The 15589-nt window shown below is 42.8% G+C and overlaps 1 protein-coding gene across 3 annotated transcripts in view; it reads left to right on the top strand.

The window, feature by feature from the left end:
- COP1 (COP1 E3 ubiquitin ligase) overlaps positions 1 to 15589 on the top strand; it is a 124745-nt gene that overhangs the window by 88813 nt on the left and 20343 nt on the right. For all 3 annotated transcript variants that reach the window (XM_077785294.2, XM_085586660.1, XM_021545970.4), the window contains 2 exons: positions 3836 to 3960; positions 5070 to 5230. In XM_077785294.2, the coding sequence (XP_077641420.1) occupies positions 3836 to 3960; positions 5070 to 5230 (286 nt within the window). The remainder of the gene's footprint in view (positions 1 to 3835; positions 3961 to 5069; positions 5231 to 15589) is intronic.

Genomic DNA, 15589 nt, shown 5'->3' with positions numbered 1-15589 from the left:
CCAGGACACCCTCAATTCTCTGTGCTCTTCAGGGCTGCTGAGCAAGTTCACCTGTGTGGGTGGCTGCTCTCACAGGATGCTGTGCTTTTGGGAGGCAGATTGTTGCTTTTCTCGAAGTCAAAAATAGAAATTAATTCGTGGTGCCACTTGGCTGCGCTCTGTCTTGTGGAGCTAAAATGCTTAAGAGGAATATGAAGACAACTAGATGTGGCACCTATGCCCAGGTATTTGCTTTGGGAAGCTGCAGGTGGAATTTCCTCTCATTGAGCACTGAGGATGTTCCTGACCAGATCTCTGTGATGGAGAAAGCTGCTGGCAGAGCCCTGGGGACAATAATGTGCAGTAAAACACAACTGATGAGTGACAGAAGAGATCAAATAGTACTGCTGTGTATATGGTCTGAAGCGGGGGTTTAGCCACAGCCTGAAAGCAGCTCAGGTAGGACTGACTGTTTAATCTGTTCTCTGGTAATTTATTATCTCCTCTGTGAAGGCCATTTTTGGGCTTATATTTGGGTAAGAAAGTGGACAAAGAGAAGCTGTGTTTTTTGACTCTAACAGCATGCAGCTTTTCAGCCAGGGTAGACCATAAGATCTGCTATGGAGGCCCCGAGGAGCAGTATTCTCCAGCTTCTGTTCAGGTACATGGCCAGATGTGTGCCCCAAAGCCAGATGTGGCTGCCTCTATTCTGGATTGGTTTTCAATCACATGGGAATGAATGTGTCAGGACACTGCCAGTGAAAACTGGCAGTGACTGGCTGCAAGCCTCTTCAGTAAAGCAGAGGTGAACCCCTCTTACCTGCTGGAGAGGGTGAGGGGCTGCAGGGGAATCTTGGATCTCAACACATTCATGTCTGACACCTGGGGGCAGCAGGGCTGGCTCACAGGAGCAGATCTAGCTGCCTTGTGCTGAGCCAGTGGTTATCCTGCTTGGTTCTGTCCCATGTTTTTTACTCAGTGAAAGACAGCATTTTAAGGTGTTTCCAGGCTGCAAGGGAGTTACTGTGAGCTGAGCTGTATGATGGAGGATTCCCTGGTGGCTTCTGGTACTGTTTATATTTAATCAGCTTCTCTCTTCTTACTTCTGTTAACATTATAACTCTATAAGGCTGCAAATTCATATCTGGAACGCAGGGAAAATTAAATTTAATGCTTTGAACCAAATCTCTGTTAGAGAAAGTGTTTAACAGAAACAGGAGGAGGCTGGGAATGTTTTACAGCCATGAAATCAGGTGGAGCATCATTTATGGGATGTTTTAGAACAGAATGGCCTTGTTCTGCTTGGGCCAGCATTCTGAGCAAGCATCTCCCAAAGTTCTGAGAGGAGTTATTGATAGGGCTGTTAGAGCTGTCAGACTTGGACAGGCAGCAGCAGGGTGAGGGGACTAACTGAAGGGTCCACCTACCTTCTTGTGTGTGAACAGGGAGAAATGTCAGAGCAGATTATTTTTCCTGCCTTTCCTTTTGCAAACTGAGTAGAGGCAACAGCAGTAGTGATTCTCAAAAACCAAGCACTGATTGAAGAAAAAAATTATATGTATATTCAGATTCTCTAAATTTCTAGCTAAAGTTGTTTTATGGATTGCATTGATTTTCTTTGCCTTGTAGAGATAGGTTTTGACCTCAGGGGTGTTCAGAACTGCCTGGTATTTAGCATAACACATTGATTACAGTGCTGATTTACAGAGAGACAGATTTAACAGAGCAGCACATCCAAGATGTTTTTTTGGAGAGGATGTGAAACCAGAGGAGCAGTGTAACACCACCAGGATCAATGGCCTTTGTCTCTCCTTGCAGTTCAAGGATAAATAGCTTTCTTCTTTCATGGCTTGCTTATCCTAAGCAAGGTAAACATGGCTAGAGCTTGATGGGAATTCATAAACAGTAAAAACTTTCCATTAGTAATAGACTTAAGTGTTTTTATTTTAATGAAGACACCTAGTAGGTATTCCAGTGAAATTATAGAGGTTAAGTGCCTGTGTATCTGAGGTATTCTTGATGGGAAGCTAAGAGCAGCAGCTAAGATGGGAAGGTAAGAGCAGCAGTCATAGGAATCTGACAGCTTGTGGACCAGGGATTAGTCTTTTGCTGTTTTTTTCCTGGCTGCAGAAAAGTTTAGTGTCCAAGGAACTCTGGAGCTTTTAAAAGCAGCATTTTAAAAATACACCTGTCCTAATAGCACAGAAAGCATCTGCCTGTGCTTGTGGGCCAAAAAAAACCCAGGAGTATACACCCCTTTCTGCCTTCTGTGAGCTTTTCCTCTGAGAGTAAGGACAAGGGAAGGGAGAAAGAGCAGCAGTATAGGGCGGGGACAGATGTGGAACAAGCACCAGGCAGAGAAGCTGAATACTCTGTTTTGGGCCTCCTGTCTTGACCTGGGGTTAGGAATGCACTCCTGCTTAAGTCACAGTGTTACAGATAAAATTCATTCCTTCTTTCTGATCTGACCTCATACTAACTAATAATACTGACTAACAAATCTTGCTGCAGCTCCCTTATCGCTCCTTTGTCATCCCAGCTGCCACTGAGGAGTGAGATAAGCTTTTTTGCAGGATAGCACAAGGTGTATCTCTCCTCTTTTGTGTTATATTTTTAGGCAAATGGGACACTGGTGTAGGGGCAATGTCTTACATCACTGGTAATATTTGATGGATGTTGTGTGATTTGAGTTTTTTCCTTTCAGCTCTAAATATTCAGGAAGCAGCAAGGTTGGTATCATGACCTGTGTGGGGGAGCGTGGCCTGCTTCCCCTCCCTCCCACCCAGGAGGCTGAAGGTTCTGCTCCCAATCTCTTTCAATTTGGGGATCAGAACAGCACTGTCCTTTTCTTTAAAATGCCTTCTTGGTGCTTCAGTTCCACCATGTCACCATTTGTTCCCCAACTGTGTATCTCAGTGAGTGCCAGAATAGCAGAGCCAAGTAAGCTGTGATTGCTAGGAAATAATGCCTGTGAAGCAAGAGATTATCTTCATGTCTCTTCAGCTCTGGGGGAAGAAATTAATCCCATATCTTCTGGAAATATAGGATCTTCCTATTTGAGTTCTGCCAGACAAGCAGATTAGTAACCCCAAAGGCAAAATGTTTTCTCACAGTAAACAGAAAAACATTTTGAAGGCAGGTATATTTGCATTTTGGGGAAGCATGAGAAACAACCATTGTGATTTAATCCCAACATGTTCTGTATATTTTGAATAGTAATATTTAACTTTCCTTGACAAGGTGAAAAAGGTAGAAGCTTGAGTTCTGTATCCATGCAGTCTTGATTACACATGAGAAAAACGGATTTAATTTTAACAGCAACTCTGAGCCCCCATTGGTTTTTCTGTGCTGCTGCTTGGTATTAGGCAGGAGGAGGAGAATGTGCTTCAGGGCACCTGGGGAGTGAGGAGACTGCTTCCTACCCAAGCCCTGGAAAGACATGAATGAGAGTTGCAGCTGGCACGGAGAAGGAAACAGATTTTATCCATGCTGTAAAGGTTTAAAACATAAATAACTTCAGTGTGTCTTGGATCTGTGAGGATCTGGAGGAGGCAGTGATAGCTCAGAGGCCATGCAGTTCAGAGGAGGGCTCTGCAGTTGATAGGAGAAAGGAAGAGTAATACTTCAGGGAAGTTTTTATTCAAACGTGTAATGTGTTTTGACAGGCTTTTAAAATAAGGTGATATCTTTCTGAGCTCAAGCTGAGCTGCATATGATTGAAAGTGGGATAAATCTCCTGTTGTGCACTAAGGCTTCCTGCATTTACATTGTCATCGGAGCGTTGAGGAGCAGGGTGGCCAGGGAGGGAGGAGTTCCTGCCATATGGCAGCAGGGTAAATTTCAGTGTTTTTTTCAGGTCAACAGACAGTCAGCTGAAGCTGTGGAATGTGGGGAAACCTCACTGCCTGCGCTCCTTCAAGGGTCACATCAACGAGAAAAACTTTGTGGGGCTTGCGTCCAATGGAGACTACATTGCCTGTGGTGAGTAGAGCAGCCACCCTGATGTGCTATCAGGGTTCCTCAGAGCTGGGCCCTCACCTGGAGCAAGGCACACCACCACCTGTGCTATTTAGCTGGATGGGCTTTTAAATAGAAAATTCTTCTGACCATCCACACTCCTTCCCCTCCCAGGGAATGGCATTGGTAGTCCTGACCTAAGGGGGTCTACAGATGCTTTTCTTCCATTGCAGAGGAGTTGTTTGTGCATGATGATTCAAGCTTGTTGTCATCAAAATGAACTGCTGATGTCATTGCTGCTGATATAATTGATGTATTTCAAGATCAACAACTGGCACATCTTCATGCATCACCAGTAGCCTGAGCCACGTGAGGCTCCAGTGGCTGTCACTTAGTCTGGCATTCTGCATGGTGAAGTAAATAGTGCCCACATTGCAAACAGCTCCTCAGAAGACCGAATCATTAGTTACCCCTTTGGCTGTTCTGTCCTTTCAGTGCTTAAGCCAGACTGTCAGAGCTCTGTAAATCCACAGCTCTTGCTGGGAAGGCAGTGACAGGCTGATAGCTGTGGGATGAGCAGGACAGCTGTGCCAGCACTGAAGGGAGGACCTTAGCTCGTGTGTTCTCTGATTGCTGTGCAGCTTGCAAGGCAGAAATTGGGATGGATTTCTAAATAAAGCCTGTACAGTCTAGTCTCCCTTGCTTAAGCCTCCACAGACCAAGTTGTCATACTTGATTATGGCAGGTAAAACTTTGATAGTGCTACCTGCCTTTGAGCTGTGGCTCTTAGCAGGCTGGATGTAGCAGTGATTCATGTGGCAGTGCACATGCTCTGCTCAAAAAGCTTTGCCTTGGAGACTGTGGAGGGTTCTTGGAATCCTGGGCATTTTACAGGTGTGCTGCACGCTGCAGTTGTCTTGTAATAAACCCATTTCTTATTATTAAGTGTGATGGAAGTTTGCCATGGAGCATTTGCAGTGCCAGGGCACCATGACCACGATGATAACTACAAGAAAATGTCTGGGATTGTTTTAAGCAATGAAAGAGCTAAGAACCTCTTAAGAGCTAATAACCCTTATTTCTGTTTGTCTTTACAGAACCTGATCTTGTATACTTGTATTTTTTATTTCTAGGGAGTGAAAATAATTCCCTTTACTTATACTATAAGGGCCTCTCAAAGACACTGCTGACATTCAAGTTTGATACAGTCAAAAGTGTCCTGGACAAGGACCGGAAAGAGGATGACACAAATGAGTTTGTGAGCGCCGTATGCTGGAGGGCACTTCCAGATGGGGTAAGCTTTCTGCTTGGGTGCAGAAGGAATGGCTCCTGCTTTCTCACAAAATAGCCTTGCTGAGGGTTTGACTGTGCTTGGTATTTTCCTGTTCATGGGAAAAGTAAGGGTACTTGCAGATCGTTGTGAGAGCCCTGATGATTTGCAGGGTAACTGCAGGGGAGAAGAGACTGCTTGTGATCTTAACACTTCCACTTGGGTGTTTGAATTCCTCTGTATGGTATCTGAAATCCCAAAAGCAGCATTGTATTTCTGGCACTTGATGGTTTTTGTGGGTGCATTAGTAAGGTTTTTGTTGCTTTAATGACAGCGCCTGCAGACACTCATTGTGAAGCCTTGGCTCAATGTTCCTGTGTCTGTCTGGGTTTGCTCCTGGAACACAGCCCTTGTGTTTAGATGAGTAGATATGTAAAGGCTGCAGTCACTTCAGTGACTGTTCCAGTGGCACTGAATTCACATCCCTAACATGTGTACTTATGTGGCAGGCAGACTTGATGCAGCTTTTGTGAGTGTGGCCTTTCAGAATGGAGCTGCTCTGGAGAGCAAAATGCTGCTTTTGAATTCAAGGTGCTCTTGAAAAGCTTGCATTAAAAATACAGAGCAAGTACCTCTTGTATGTATGAGGTTTGCAGATCAAATACTTGTTGGGAGGGGGCAAAAAGGAGTTAATCTTAAATGCAGCCTTCCAAGTAGATGAAGTGAAATGTTGCATAATTGGTGTCCTGAGATGTCCTATTCACAAAGACAGTGTCTACCAGTTTGCTTTCTGAATGTGTATACACTACCCCAACAACAGTGATTCAGTTGTCACTGACATAAACTCACTTCAGATGGGCACTTCTGAGTCAAAATAAACCCACATCTGGAGCTGTCCTTTGTGTTTAAAAGTAAGAAGTGGGCTGCTGTGCTTTGAACAGGGGGCATTAGAGTCAGTGATGTAGGATCACCAGCTTCTTTCTGGCTGGGGATTTAGTAGGGCTTGGTATAAATGTCTCAGGTGAAGAGTGGCTGTTGTAAGTTTGGTCATTTGTCTTTTTGCTGGATAAAAATGTGCTGTGGGAACATGTGTGTCCAGAAATGCCCTTTCTTGAGCTGCCTTCTCTTCAGTGTTTGGATTGTCTTGCCCACCTCTCTTCTGGGCATCTCTTCTACAGGCAATAGCAGAAATGTCTCACCCCTGGGGTTATGTCTGTTGCTGTCCACTCCTCAGCAGTCTTTTCTCTGATAAATGTGCTCTGATAGACCTTCTGCTTAAGTGGCTGAGAAACTTCTAAGCTGTCACCAAGGGCTGTGAAACAATTCTTCATAATCAGGATGAAAAATACTATACAAAAATGTAATAGTTAAATCAGGCCCGTCAAGATCACACCAAATAATGTTCAGGCTTCACTCCATTAAGCAGCATTCAGAATCCATTGCTGTTCTGGTCTTTTTTTTTCCTCTGGCATTCGTCTGCTTTTCCCTGGGCTGCTTCTAAATGAGCCTGTTTCTCCTGTGGCAGCCACACTACCTGGCTCTAGCTTTTAAAGAGAGAAGCAAGAAGCTGCCTGCAGGTGCTTTTTGCCTCTGCCTGTGGTACATAGCAAGCAAGCAGCCTCTCTTGATTCTGCACCATCTTTTCACTGATCCAGCTGCACATTCCTCTTCTCTTCTACTGGTGCAGCAATCCTCTCTGACCTAATTGAGACTTTGCTCGTGTTCTTAGGAAATTAAATTCCTGCACAGCCAAAGTTCAGTTATGTCCATGAAGTCTTACTCAAATGATGAAATTCTCCTATTCTTCATTTTGATAATGGTTCTTCAATTTGCCATGATTGATTTTTTCAAAATGAGCTTTGCATATACAGGCTTCCCTAAAAGCTGACTTTTTTTTTTTTTTTCTGGTACTGAGCTGAACCAGAGAAGGCCTGTGCCTCAAGAGCTTAATTACAGTTTTGATCCACTCTGCCTTAGTTTCCTAATTGTAAGAGTTACCACACATACCTCTCAGTGCTGACTGTGATCCCACCTGCTCTGCTGCAGGACTGTGTGTGTGGAAGCAGCTCCAGGCCAGCAGCCATGCAGAGCCCCAGCACAGGCTGGGAAGGCTGCCCCAAATCCACAGGCAGCACAGTAAGCAAGTTTTACAATGCTGTGGGCACACTCTTCTCCATTTCTTGCTGGGCTGGTTCAAAGCATCTTGCTCATCTCCATGCTATGGTCACTGGGCAGCATCTTCACTTTGCTCCTGAGGGGTGGAAGATGCCAGCACAGCCTTTCCCCAGGGCTCCCCAGTGGAGCAGACTCTTGGTTCCCATACAGTGTTGCTGTCAAGGATTGTTCTTTAATTAACCTTTTGAGATGAGATGAGTAAGTTTCAGATCTGTCAGTTATCTTGGGAAGCGTGAGTAAATGTACTCCTTCACTTCATGCACTTAAGTGCAAAATCTCAGATCCTAATTAAAACTTAACTAAAACTTTCAGATTAAATGTCATTGATTCTTTCTTAAATCTATTTTTATATGATTCAGGCTTTTACTTCCTCCTGAGCCTAAGTCAAGCTGTGCTAGTGGCCCTTGCCAGAACCCATCTTTTTATTCTTTTCCCTTCTGCATTGCTTTTTCTTTACTTACAAAGATGCAGAGGTATTTTTTATTGGAGTTGTCACCTTTCTAACTCAAAGGTCCAGCAGCACCCTCTTTTTACCTGTATCAAAGCCATGACGAGGAAGAGAAATTATTCTATGTTTATTAGCATTTTTCACCAGGTTTACTCTTTTTTCAATTTATAAAAGTGTTTAGAAATAAGCACTAGCTTGTAGGCTACTTGTTCTGTTAGACTCTCTGGAAAAAAAACAGGCAAACGAAAAGCCTCCCAGCAGGCTGACTATGAAGCAAAGCTGATTCTTGCAGTGCTGTGTTTTGGACAAAGGCAAGTAGGCTGTTGGATATTTTTAAAATAGCATCTACTTACTGTTTGTGGGGAAAACTATTTCTCCCTTCTTGTTTTGTGCTAAAAGTTGATCAATATTTAAAAGAAGAGAAAGTTTCAGGATTCTTTCAGTTAAGTGACATGATAAACATGATTTAGACATGGAGATGCTTTTCAGAATGTTCCCTGGATGAAATCCTTTAATTTCCCAAATCAAGGATTTTATAATATACTGATGCCATCCATTTTAACCAGCTTGATTTGAATCAAGAGTCTGGTCTTGAGATTCAAAGCAACAGTATTCTGCTTTAGTAGCATGTAAACAGGGGATGCTCTTGAATACAGGGACACTCTTGCATAGGAAAAGGAAATTATAGTGGTGGTAGTAGCTCAGTGTATTTAAGTGGGTAGAGATGTCATCTCTCTTAGAAGGGTCACTGCAGTTATGGCTGGGTATGTGGATCATATCTGGAGGAGAATTGTTTGTACTTTGCTTTCCCTTAAGTGTCCTACAGGATGTTTTCTTCTTCCCTAAAGGAGACACCTGTTCTTTGGACCTTCTCTGCCTTCCTGCAGAGGTTATGTGCCTCAAACATGCTGTGTTAAATGATTGCACCTAAAGTAGCCCTTTTCCCAGGCATGGTTAGTGTTTCTCAGAAAGCAGCTGTTGAAAGAGAAGCCAAGGCTGAACCTTCTCCCAGGACAGCAAAAAGGTATTACAGCTGAACACAGAAGCAATTTGATTATGTAGATTAAGCATGGCTCAATCTATCATAATCACTGTAAAGAAACCATTTAATTTTGTACCTGTTTGCACAAGTATTCATTACTGCTGATAAGCAGGTTACCAGGGATGAATTTCACAAGCAGAAATGTCAAGGCTTTGATACCAGTGAGGAGATGCAGATAAGAACAAGAGAAAGCCATGCAAATTAGCTTAGGTAAAGCATTATGTAGAATTTTTTTTTTTTCTTTTGGAGGAGTAAAGAAGGAGAATCCATTAAGAAGAGTGCTACAGTCTTTAACCAAAGATGGGTGGGTGGGTGGCGGATGGGTGCAAGAGGTCTCCTGGCAGGGAGGCTGCCAGTGGTAGGAAGGCATCTCTTCCACCTGAGTAGAAACCCATGTATGTGTTTTCTCACTTCATCACTCCTCAAAAGTAATTTAAATTTATGGGGGTCTCAAAACAGGCATCTAACCATGGGTAAGGGAAGGCAGCTCTGGAACTCCAGGCTTCAGGTTGGCTTTGGGCGTTGCCCTGTGGTGGAAGTGTATTCATAATTAGCCTTGCGTGTCTGAACTTCTCTTTGTTAATCTAAGATTATGAAATATTCCCTTCAAATAGGTTTTTGGTGCACCTTTTCAGAAAACAAGCTTCTCTTCTGTTTAGCTTCCGTTCTTCTGAATATCCAGCTTTGTTTCTTAATGATGTCTGGCTTGGATTCTTTAAATAGAAACCTGTAATTGTAGCACTGTAAGTTAGTCACTTAATAGGGCTGCAGTCTTGTTCACTGATGAAAAGTAGCCATCCTTTGTTTCCCAGTAGTCTTATAAATGGTACACAATGTACACAGGAGCTAGTCAGGGGCTCCTCTAATTTACAATCAGCAAATTGGCTCCCTTCACAGGAATTAATTTAGCCAATACAAATTATTTCAGGAAATGATTCATTGCCACTTTAAAGCGCTAATTAATTTGGGTGACTTATGAACATTAAAAATGAAACCTCCTTTGTCATTCCCAAGTAACCAAATGGTAATTCAGTGTAATTCCTAAGTAACTTGTATCAGCTGTAACTCTACCTCTTGTAGATGGAAGTACAAATTTCAACGGGATTTTGGGGGCAAAACAAGAAGCACTTGAAACTTCATTGTCTCTTTTCGCTGCTGAAATTTTAAAATCTCAAAATTGGTGAGAATTTTGATTTCCAGCTTCAACTCAGTAGTGTTTAATTTTCACAGCATCCTCAACTTACCTGTTCAGATGTCAGGAAATACCTTGGTAGAAACCAAAAGCTTAGGAGAGAAAAGCTTGCCTGGAGTGATCAGACCCCAGCTGTCCCTGATACCAGCTGTGCCACAGGTCACAGCATGAGTAGCTCCAGCTGTGGTATTTTCTGGAGGGCATCTGCTGTTTTCTGCCTCTTCCTTTCTTTCCTAGACCAGGACTGGCCTGTAGCATTTGTGTGCAGCATCTCCCTAGTATCCTTGCAGGTTATCTTCCAGTGCTGTCCCACACCACTTCTTCGTGCTGGGAACACAGAAGTCTTCATCTTCATTCTTGTGCTTGAAATGCACAGCAGTTTATGGAAGGCTGAGAAGGACCAGCTTCTTAAGAAAAACAAGATGTGGCTTTGATCAGATTTATTCTACTGGTTTTTTCTCCCCCATCTGAAAATCTTCAAAGGTCTCTCTCCCTCCTTGGAAAGCTGTCTAATCCCCATAGCCTGCATGCTGCAAGGCTCACAGCTGTCTGTGTGATGGCTTGCCACTCCTCTTGACATGCCCTCTGCTCTCTGGTCATTGGCAATGCTTTAAACACAGAGTTTTCTTTGACTTTTATTTTGCTCTTTTCTTAGGTAGTAAACGTATTTGATTTCTCTTCCATCCTACCTTTTTCATGTCTACTGATCCCTTACTCATTTGAAAATCTAAAATTTTCTTTAAAAACAAATGGAACCCGGAACATCAGAAGATGTGTCATACATGCTTGATTTTTCCCCCTCAGATTTTAGCATATTATTTATGTGTACCAACACACACTGTGTATATTGGTTTATGTGCTGCTTGAAAACTGTTTTCTTATGCAGAGTAATTTCTGCTTGCAGATAAAAGATGTCACAAGGTATGTGTGATCCTTTGCACTCAACATGCTCATATCCTTTCATATCCATAGCTCTTCAAACGCTCTGTTTTGGGCTCTATTTTTTCTGTGGCTAAGGAGAATTAATTCGAAAATACTCAGGTGACTGACAATATTTTATTCCCTGTCAAAAACCTTGGAGACCAAGTGTGAAGAAATTTGTGGGGGAAAAGAAAATCATACTCTGTTATTAATGCTTTGTGCATTATATTGGCTTTTTCAGTCTGTTGACACTCCAATCCATGTGAAAGACCATCTTGATAATGTGATTATGCAAATGACCAGCTTCATGAGGAAGTGTTTAATTTTGAGTGTTCTGTAGAAGAAGAAAAATACTGGTAAATGTTCTTCCCTTCTGTCTTCTCCTTGGTTGCAGGACACCCTCTGAGCTTCCTCCCAGTGAGGGCATGACAGCAGGAGTGAAGGGAGCCAGGAAATTCCCTGAAAACCCACCCTCTATCCACTGTGCTCCCCCTGCCTAGTGTGTTTGGGGACAAAAAAGTGTATTGCACCATTTGTGTTGCTGTTTCAGGCTGAAGGTGGCACACCAGCAGGTGGCTGGTATGTCAGCAGCTGCCCATGCCACTGCTGAGGACACAGGGGCTGAGTCTGGCACTTCTCTTCCTCTCTCAGGTTCAGGTCCCCTGTGGTACTGCAGCACTCTGATATCATTGTAGCTTCTATTTTAAGAATAGCTTCTTCAAGAAATGTAGGTGGCTCAGGTTTTTCTTCTTTGTTGGTTTTAACTTTACATTTGCAAACTCAGTTTCTCTCCTTCTGCAAGGTGAGGCTTTTTTTTTTTTTTCTTGCATAATCACAGAAAATTGCCACAGGGTCAATGTTGTCTCGATTTGAAGGCAGATGAAAGTCCCTATTTCCTGAATGAAGACAGTATTTACGCTTTCAGACTTTTGCAGATGATATTTGCTAACCAGTACATCTCTTCTAATGCCAAGAGGAGTAAAATCATGCTGTAGATAGATCTGAGATCCTTCTTATTAGAGTCATCTTTCCTAGACTGAGTGAATGACACAGTGGCCAACATAACTGAGTGCTGTTGACATTACCATTCCAGTAGCTGATCCCAATGGTGCAGCTGTGGAGATAATGGACTGCAGATCATTGCTGGTGCAAGCAGAGGTGTGAGCAGGCTCTTGCTGTTTCCTAAGCTTTAAAAAATGAGAGCATCCCAGTGCAATTGTAAATCATATTGCTGTGTTACACACAATGAGCTGGGGATGCAAAGAAGTCTCTCTGTAGCTGTTGTTAAACGTGTAAGTGGATGTTTTTCTCCTATGGGCACTTAACTGCTTTAGTAACAATCAATTCTTTATTCAAGTATCAGTTTTATAACAGATGAACCAAAGTCAGGAATTCACATGGAGCCTAGACTTCATTCCCAGCTCCATCCTCAGCTTGCTACTGAGCCATAATGTTCCAAGGGACAGCAGTATGTATCATGTGGCACTTACATAAGCTGTCTCCCAAACAGCACAACTTCAAAGAGAGTTATTTGTGTTACTTATACTGGGGTGGAGAGGAAAAAAAAAAAAGTGCAGGTTCATATTCAGGGAGCACTTACTTTTAGAATTAAATGATTGGACAACTGTATTCCCTTTCCACTCAATCTCAGCAGTGCTGCTGTTGGAACCCCTGGTCTGGACTCTGATATGTACCTTACTGGGCTCTAAAGCCACTGATGAAATAATTGATTAGGTTGTTGTAAGGTTTGGGGGGGTTTCAAATGATACCTGGAAAGCTATTTATCATGAAGTGTACACTTGTCTCTTGCCATGCCTTATCTTAGCATTGTGCCTTTGTCTCAAGGCATTTCAGCTGCTGTGGGAATTGGAGGTGGCAGGTGTTCTGTCTCTGCCCTCCTACAGCTCTTAGCCTTAGGGAAGAAGGCTCATTCCTCGTAGTTTTGGGGGGGACTTATAATGACAGAATCATGGAATAGTTTGGGTTGGAAGGCACATTTAGAGACCATCTAGTCCAACCTCCTGCAGCAAACATGTACACCTTCTATTAGGGCAGGTTGCTCAAAGTCCCATCCAAGCAAGCCTTGAACACTCCCAGGGATGGAACTTCCACCACATCTCTGGACAAATCTGTGCCAGTGCCTCACCACCCTCATTGTAAAAAAACTTCTTTATTACATCTGTTCTAAATTGACCCTCTTTCAATTTAAAACCCTTTGCCCTTCTCCTGTTGCAACAGACCCTACTAAAAGGTTTGTCCCCATCTTTCTTGTAGGTTCCTTTTGAATACTGGAAGGCTGCAGTAAAGTCTTCCTGGAGCTTTCTCTTCTCCAGACTGAAAAACCCCATCTGTCCTCAAAGGAGAAGTGTTCCACCCCTCTAATCAGCCTAGTGGCCTCCTCTGGACCCACTGTATATAATGTCTATTCTGTGTAGTCTCCTGGAGCAGAGCCCCCTGAAAGCAGTAGGTCACAGCATGATCCTGGCAAGTTCTGTAGGTACTGAGCCAATATTGCCTGATGTCAAGCTCTCACTAAAGCTGGTTTCCTCTGAGTCAGAGCATCTCCTGCATGAGCAGCCTTTGCTTTACTTTCCACTGCTAGGCTCATGCTGGCTGTTTTCTGTGTGAAGTGCCATCTGCTGAAGTCCCTGGCTGGCACAAAGTGCCAGTGAGATGAGGTCTGAATGCTGGGAGCTGCTATCAGTCGGGCAGTATTCAGTGTGCTACAGAGCAGGTGAAGGGGGTCATTAAAGAAAGGAGCTGCAGAGCTAGAGCTGTGTGTCCCAGCACTTACTGCTGAAGCAGGGCTTTGGGTTCAGAGCAGCAAGACAAAAGCAAGAATGAGGCAAGTTTTCAAATGCCATTGGCATTGGACCTTTGAAGCCAGCTTCTGTGCAGATGCAGAATTGCCCCACAAGGGTGGTGGTCTGCTGTCACTGCTGTTTGAATTTGGTTTGTAACCTTGGTCCCTCTAACAAGTGACACTGCTTCAATTAAAGTCAAAACAACTTTGCATTATTGTGGTTTTCTCTTTTCTTTTCCCCATTCTTCAGTGCTAATATCGATGGCAAGTCCTGCCAGGCCACCACCATTCAGCAGTTACAATTCATGAGCTGCATCAACCTTTTGCTCTAGCACTCCTAATTAAGCAATTTTAATGACAGGATTTAATGTTTTACACAGCCTAAATGAAGTGGAAAAAATATGAACTGATTTTTTTTCCTTTCCAGCACAAGATTTTGATCAGATAATTTAACCTCTGGGTGAAATAGAAGTAGGAGCATTTATGCATAGGTGGTTTTCTCTTCAAAAGCTTTACTTTATGTACATCTGTGCATTAATAGTTACTGCTTGGCTTTGGGTATCCATTCTGAAGTATTTTGTATGCCCTATGCCCTTCTGTTGTCAGTAACAAAACCCCAAAGCCTTTTGATATCCACTAATTTGCAACCAGCTTAGTGCCAATTCTGTTGCACATTAATAAAGTGAGTATAAAGGCTGGCAAAAACAACTACTCGGACTGGTTTTCTAACAGCAACACAAGTTTGTATCCTTTTAACCTGTTTAAATTTCTTTTGGTGGTGTTCTGCTCTAATTCTAGCTAATACTAGATGAGCTGGGTATGTGCATTGAGTGAAAATGGTCTCTCCTTTGAAGGCAGTCTTGTGTCTGAATTGAAACTACCTGATATGTGATTAGGAGACATAATCATTTTATATGGGTTACACACAGAATTATAATAATCGGTCTTTTCTAAGGAAGAGAAAGCCAGTATGACAGGAAAGTTATGTTTAGTAATGTAATGAGTGCCTTTTTTGACAGAAATGGCACTGTTAAATTTGGGGTTGTGCAGCTGATGGGCGTTCACCCTCGCGCGAGGTGTTTTGAATTCTGTGAGGGAAGTGCTGCTTTAAATAATTATGTCTCTTATGGTATTGTATGTCATAATCACTTCCAAAATGCTTATCTAGTTGCTAAAGCTGGAGAGAAGTGAGCTGTTTGGTGCAATACTGGATATTTTAGTTTTACTTCAGTATGTCTGAAGTGAATATTAAGTTAAGCAGAGAGGTGTAGCTGGGGTAGCCTGAGGAACTGTAGATGAGGCAGAGCAATGTTGTCCAAGTATTTATAATAATAAGAAATACTGGAGGGAAGATAAGCAATATTACATATACTGGGAGGAAAGTTTGGTTCTGATCCACTAAATAAGTAAATAAAAGTTCCTTTTACCTGTAATCTGCAAATAGCACATAAATTAACTGCAGTGGGAGCAGGTCCCTCCTCATGACCCACGCTGGCAGAGGTTCAGCATCACCAGCCAAGCACACATGATTCTTTTTCCTAGTTTCTAGGTTGATCAATTGATACCTCACTGCCTTTTTTTCCTTCCAGGAAAGACCTTCTACAAAGCAGATTGCTCTGGCCAAGTTTCTTCCAATGACTGAGTAACAGCAAACTGCTCTGGTCTGGAGAGTGTGTGCTTGGGGGATATCTTGATTCGTTTAGAGTGACAGATCCTTGATTAAAATAGGTTAATCGTTCTTCTCTGCATGTGTTGCTTCACAACTTGCACATTAGCTCCAGCATTTGAAAAGACAAATTTGG

The sequence above is a fragment of the Lonchura striata genome, chromosome 8, assembly GCF_050655825.1.
Source record: "Lonchura striata isolate lonStrDom1 chromosome 8, ASM5065582v1, whole genome shotgun sequence".
Classification (NCBI taxonomy): domain Eukaryota; kingdom Metazoa; phylum Chordata; class Aves; order Passeriformes; family Estrildidae; genus Lonchura; species Lonchura striata.
The sequence above is the reverse complement of the archived record's forward strand: the minus strand, read 5'-3'. Positions and strand labels throughout refer to the sequence as shown.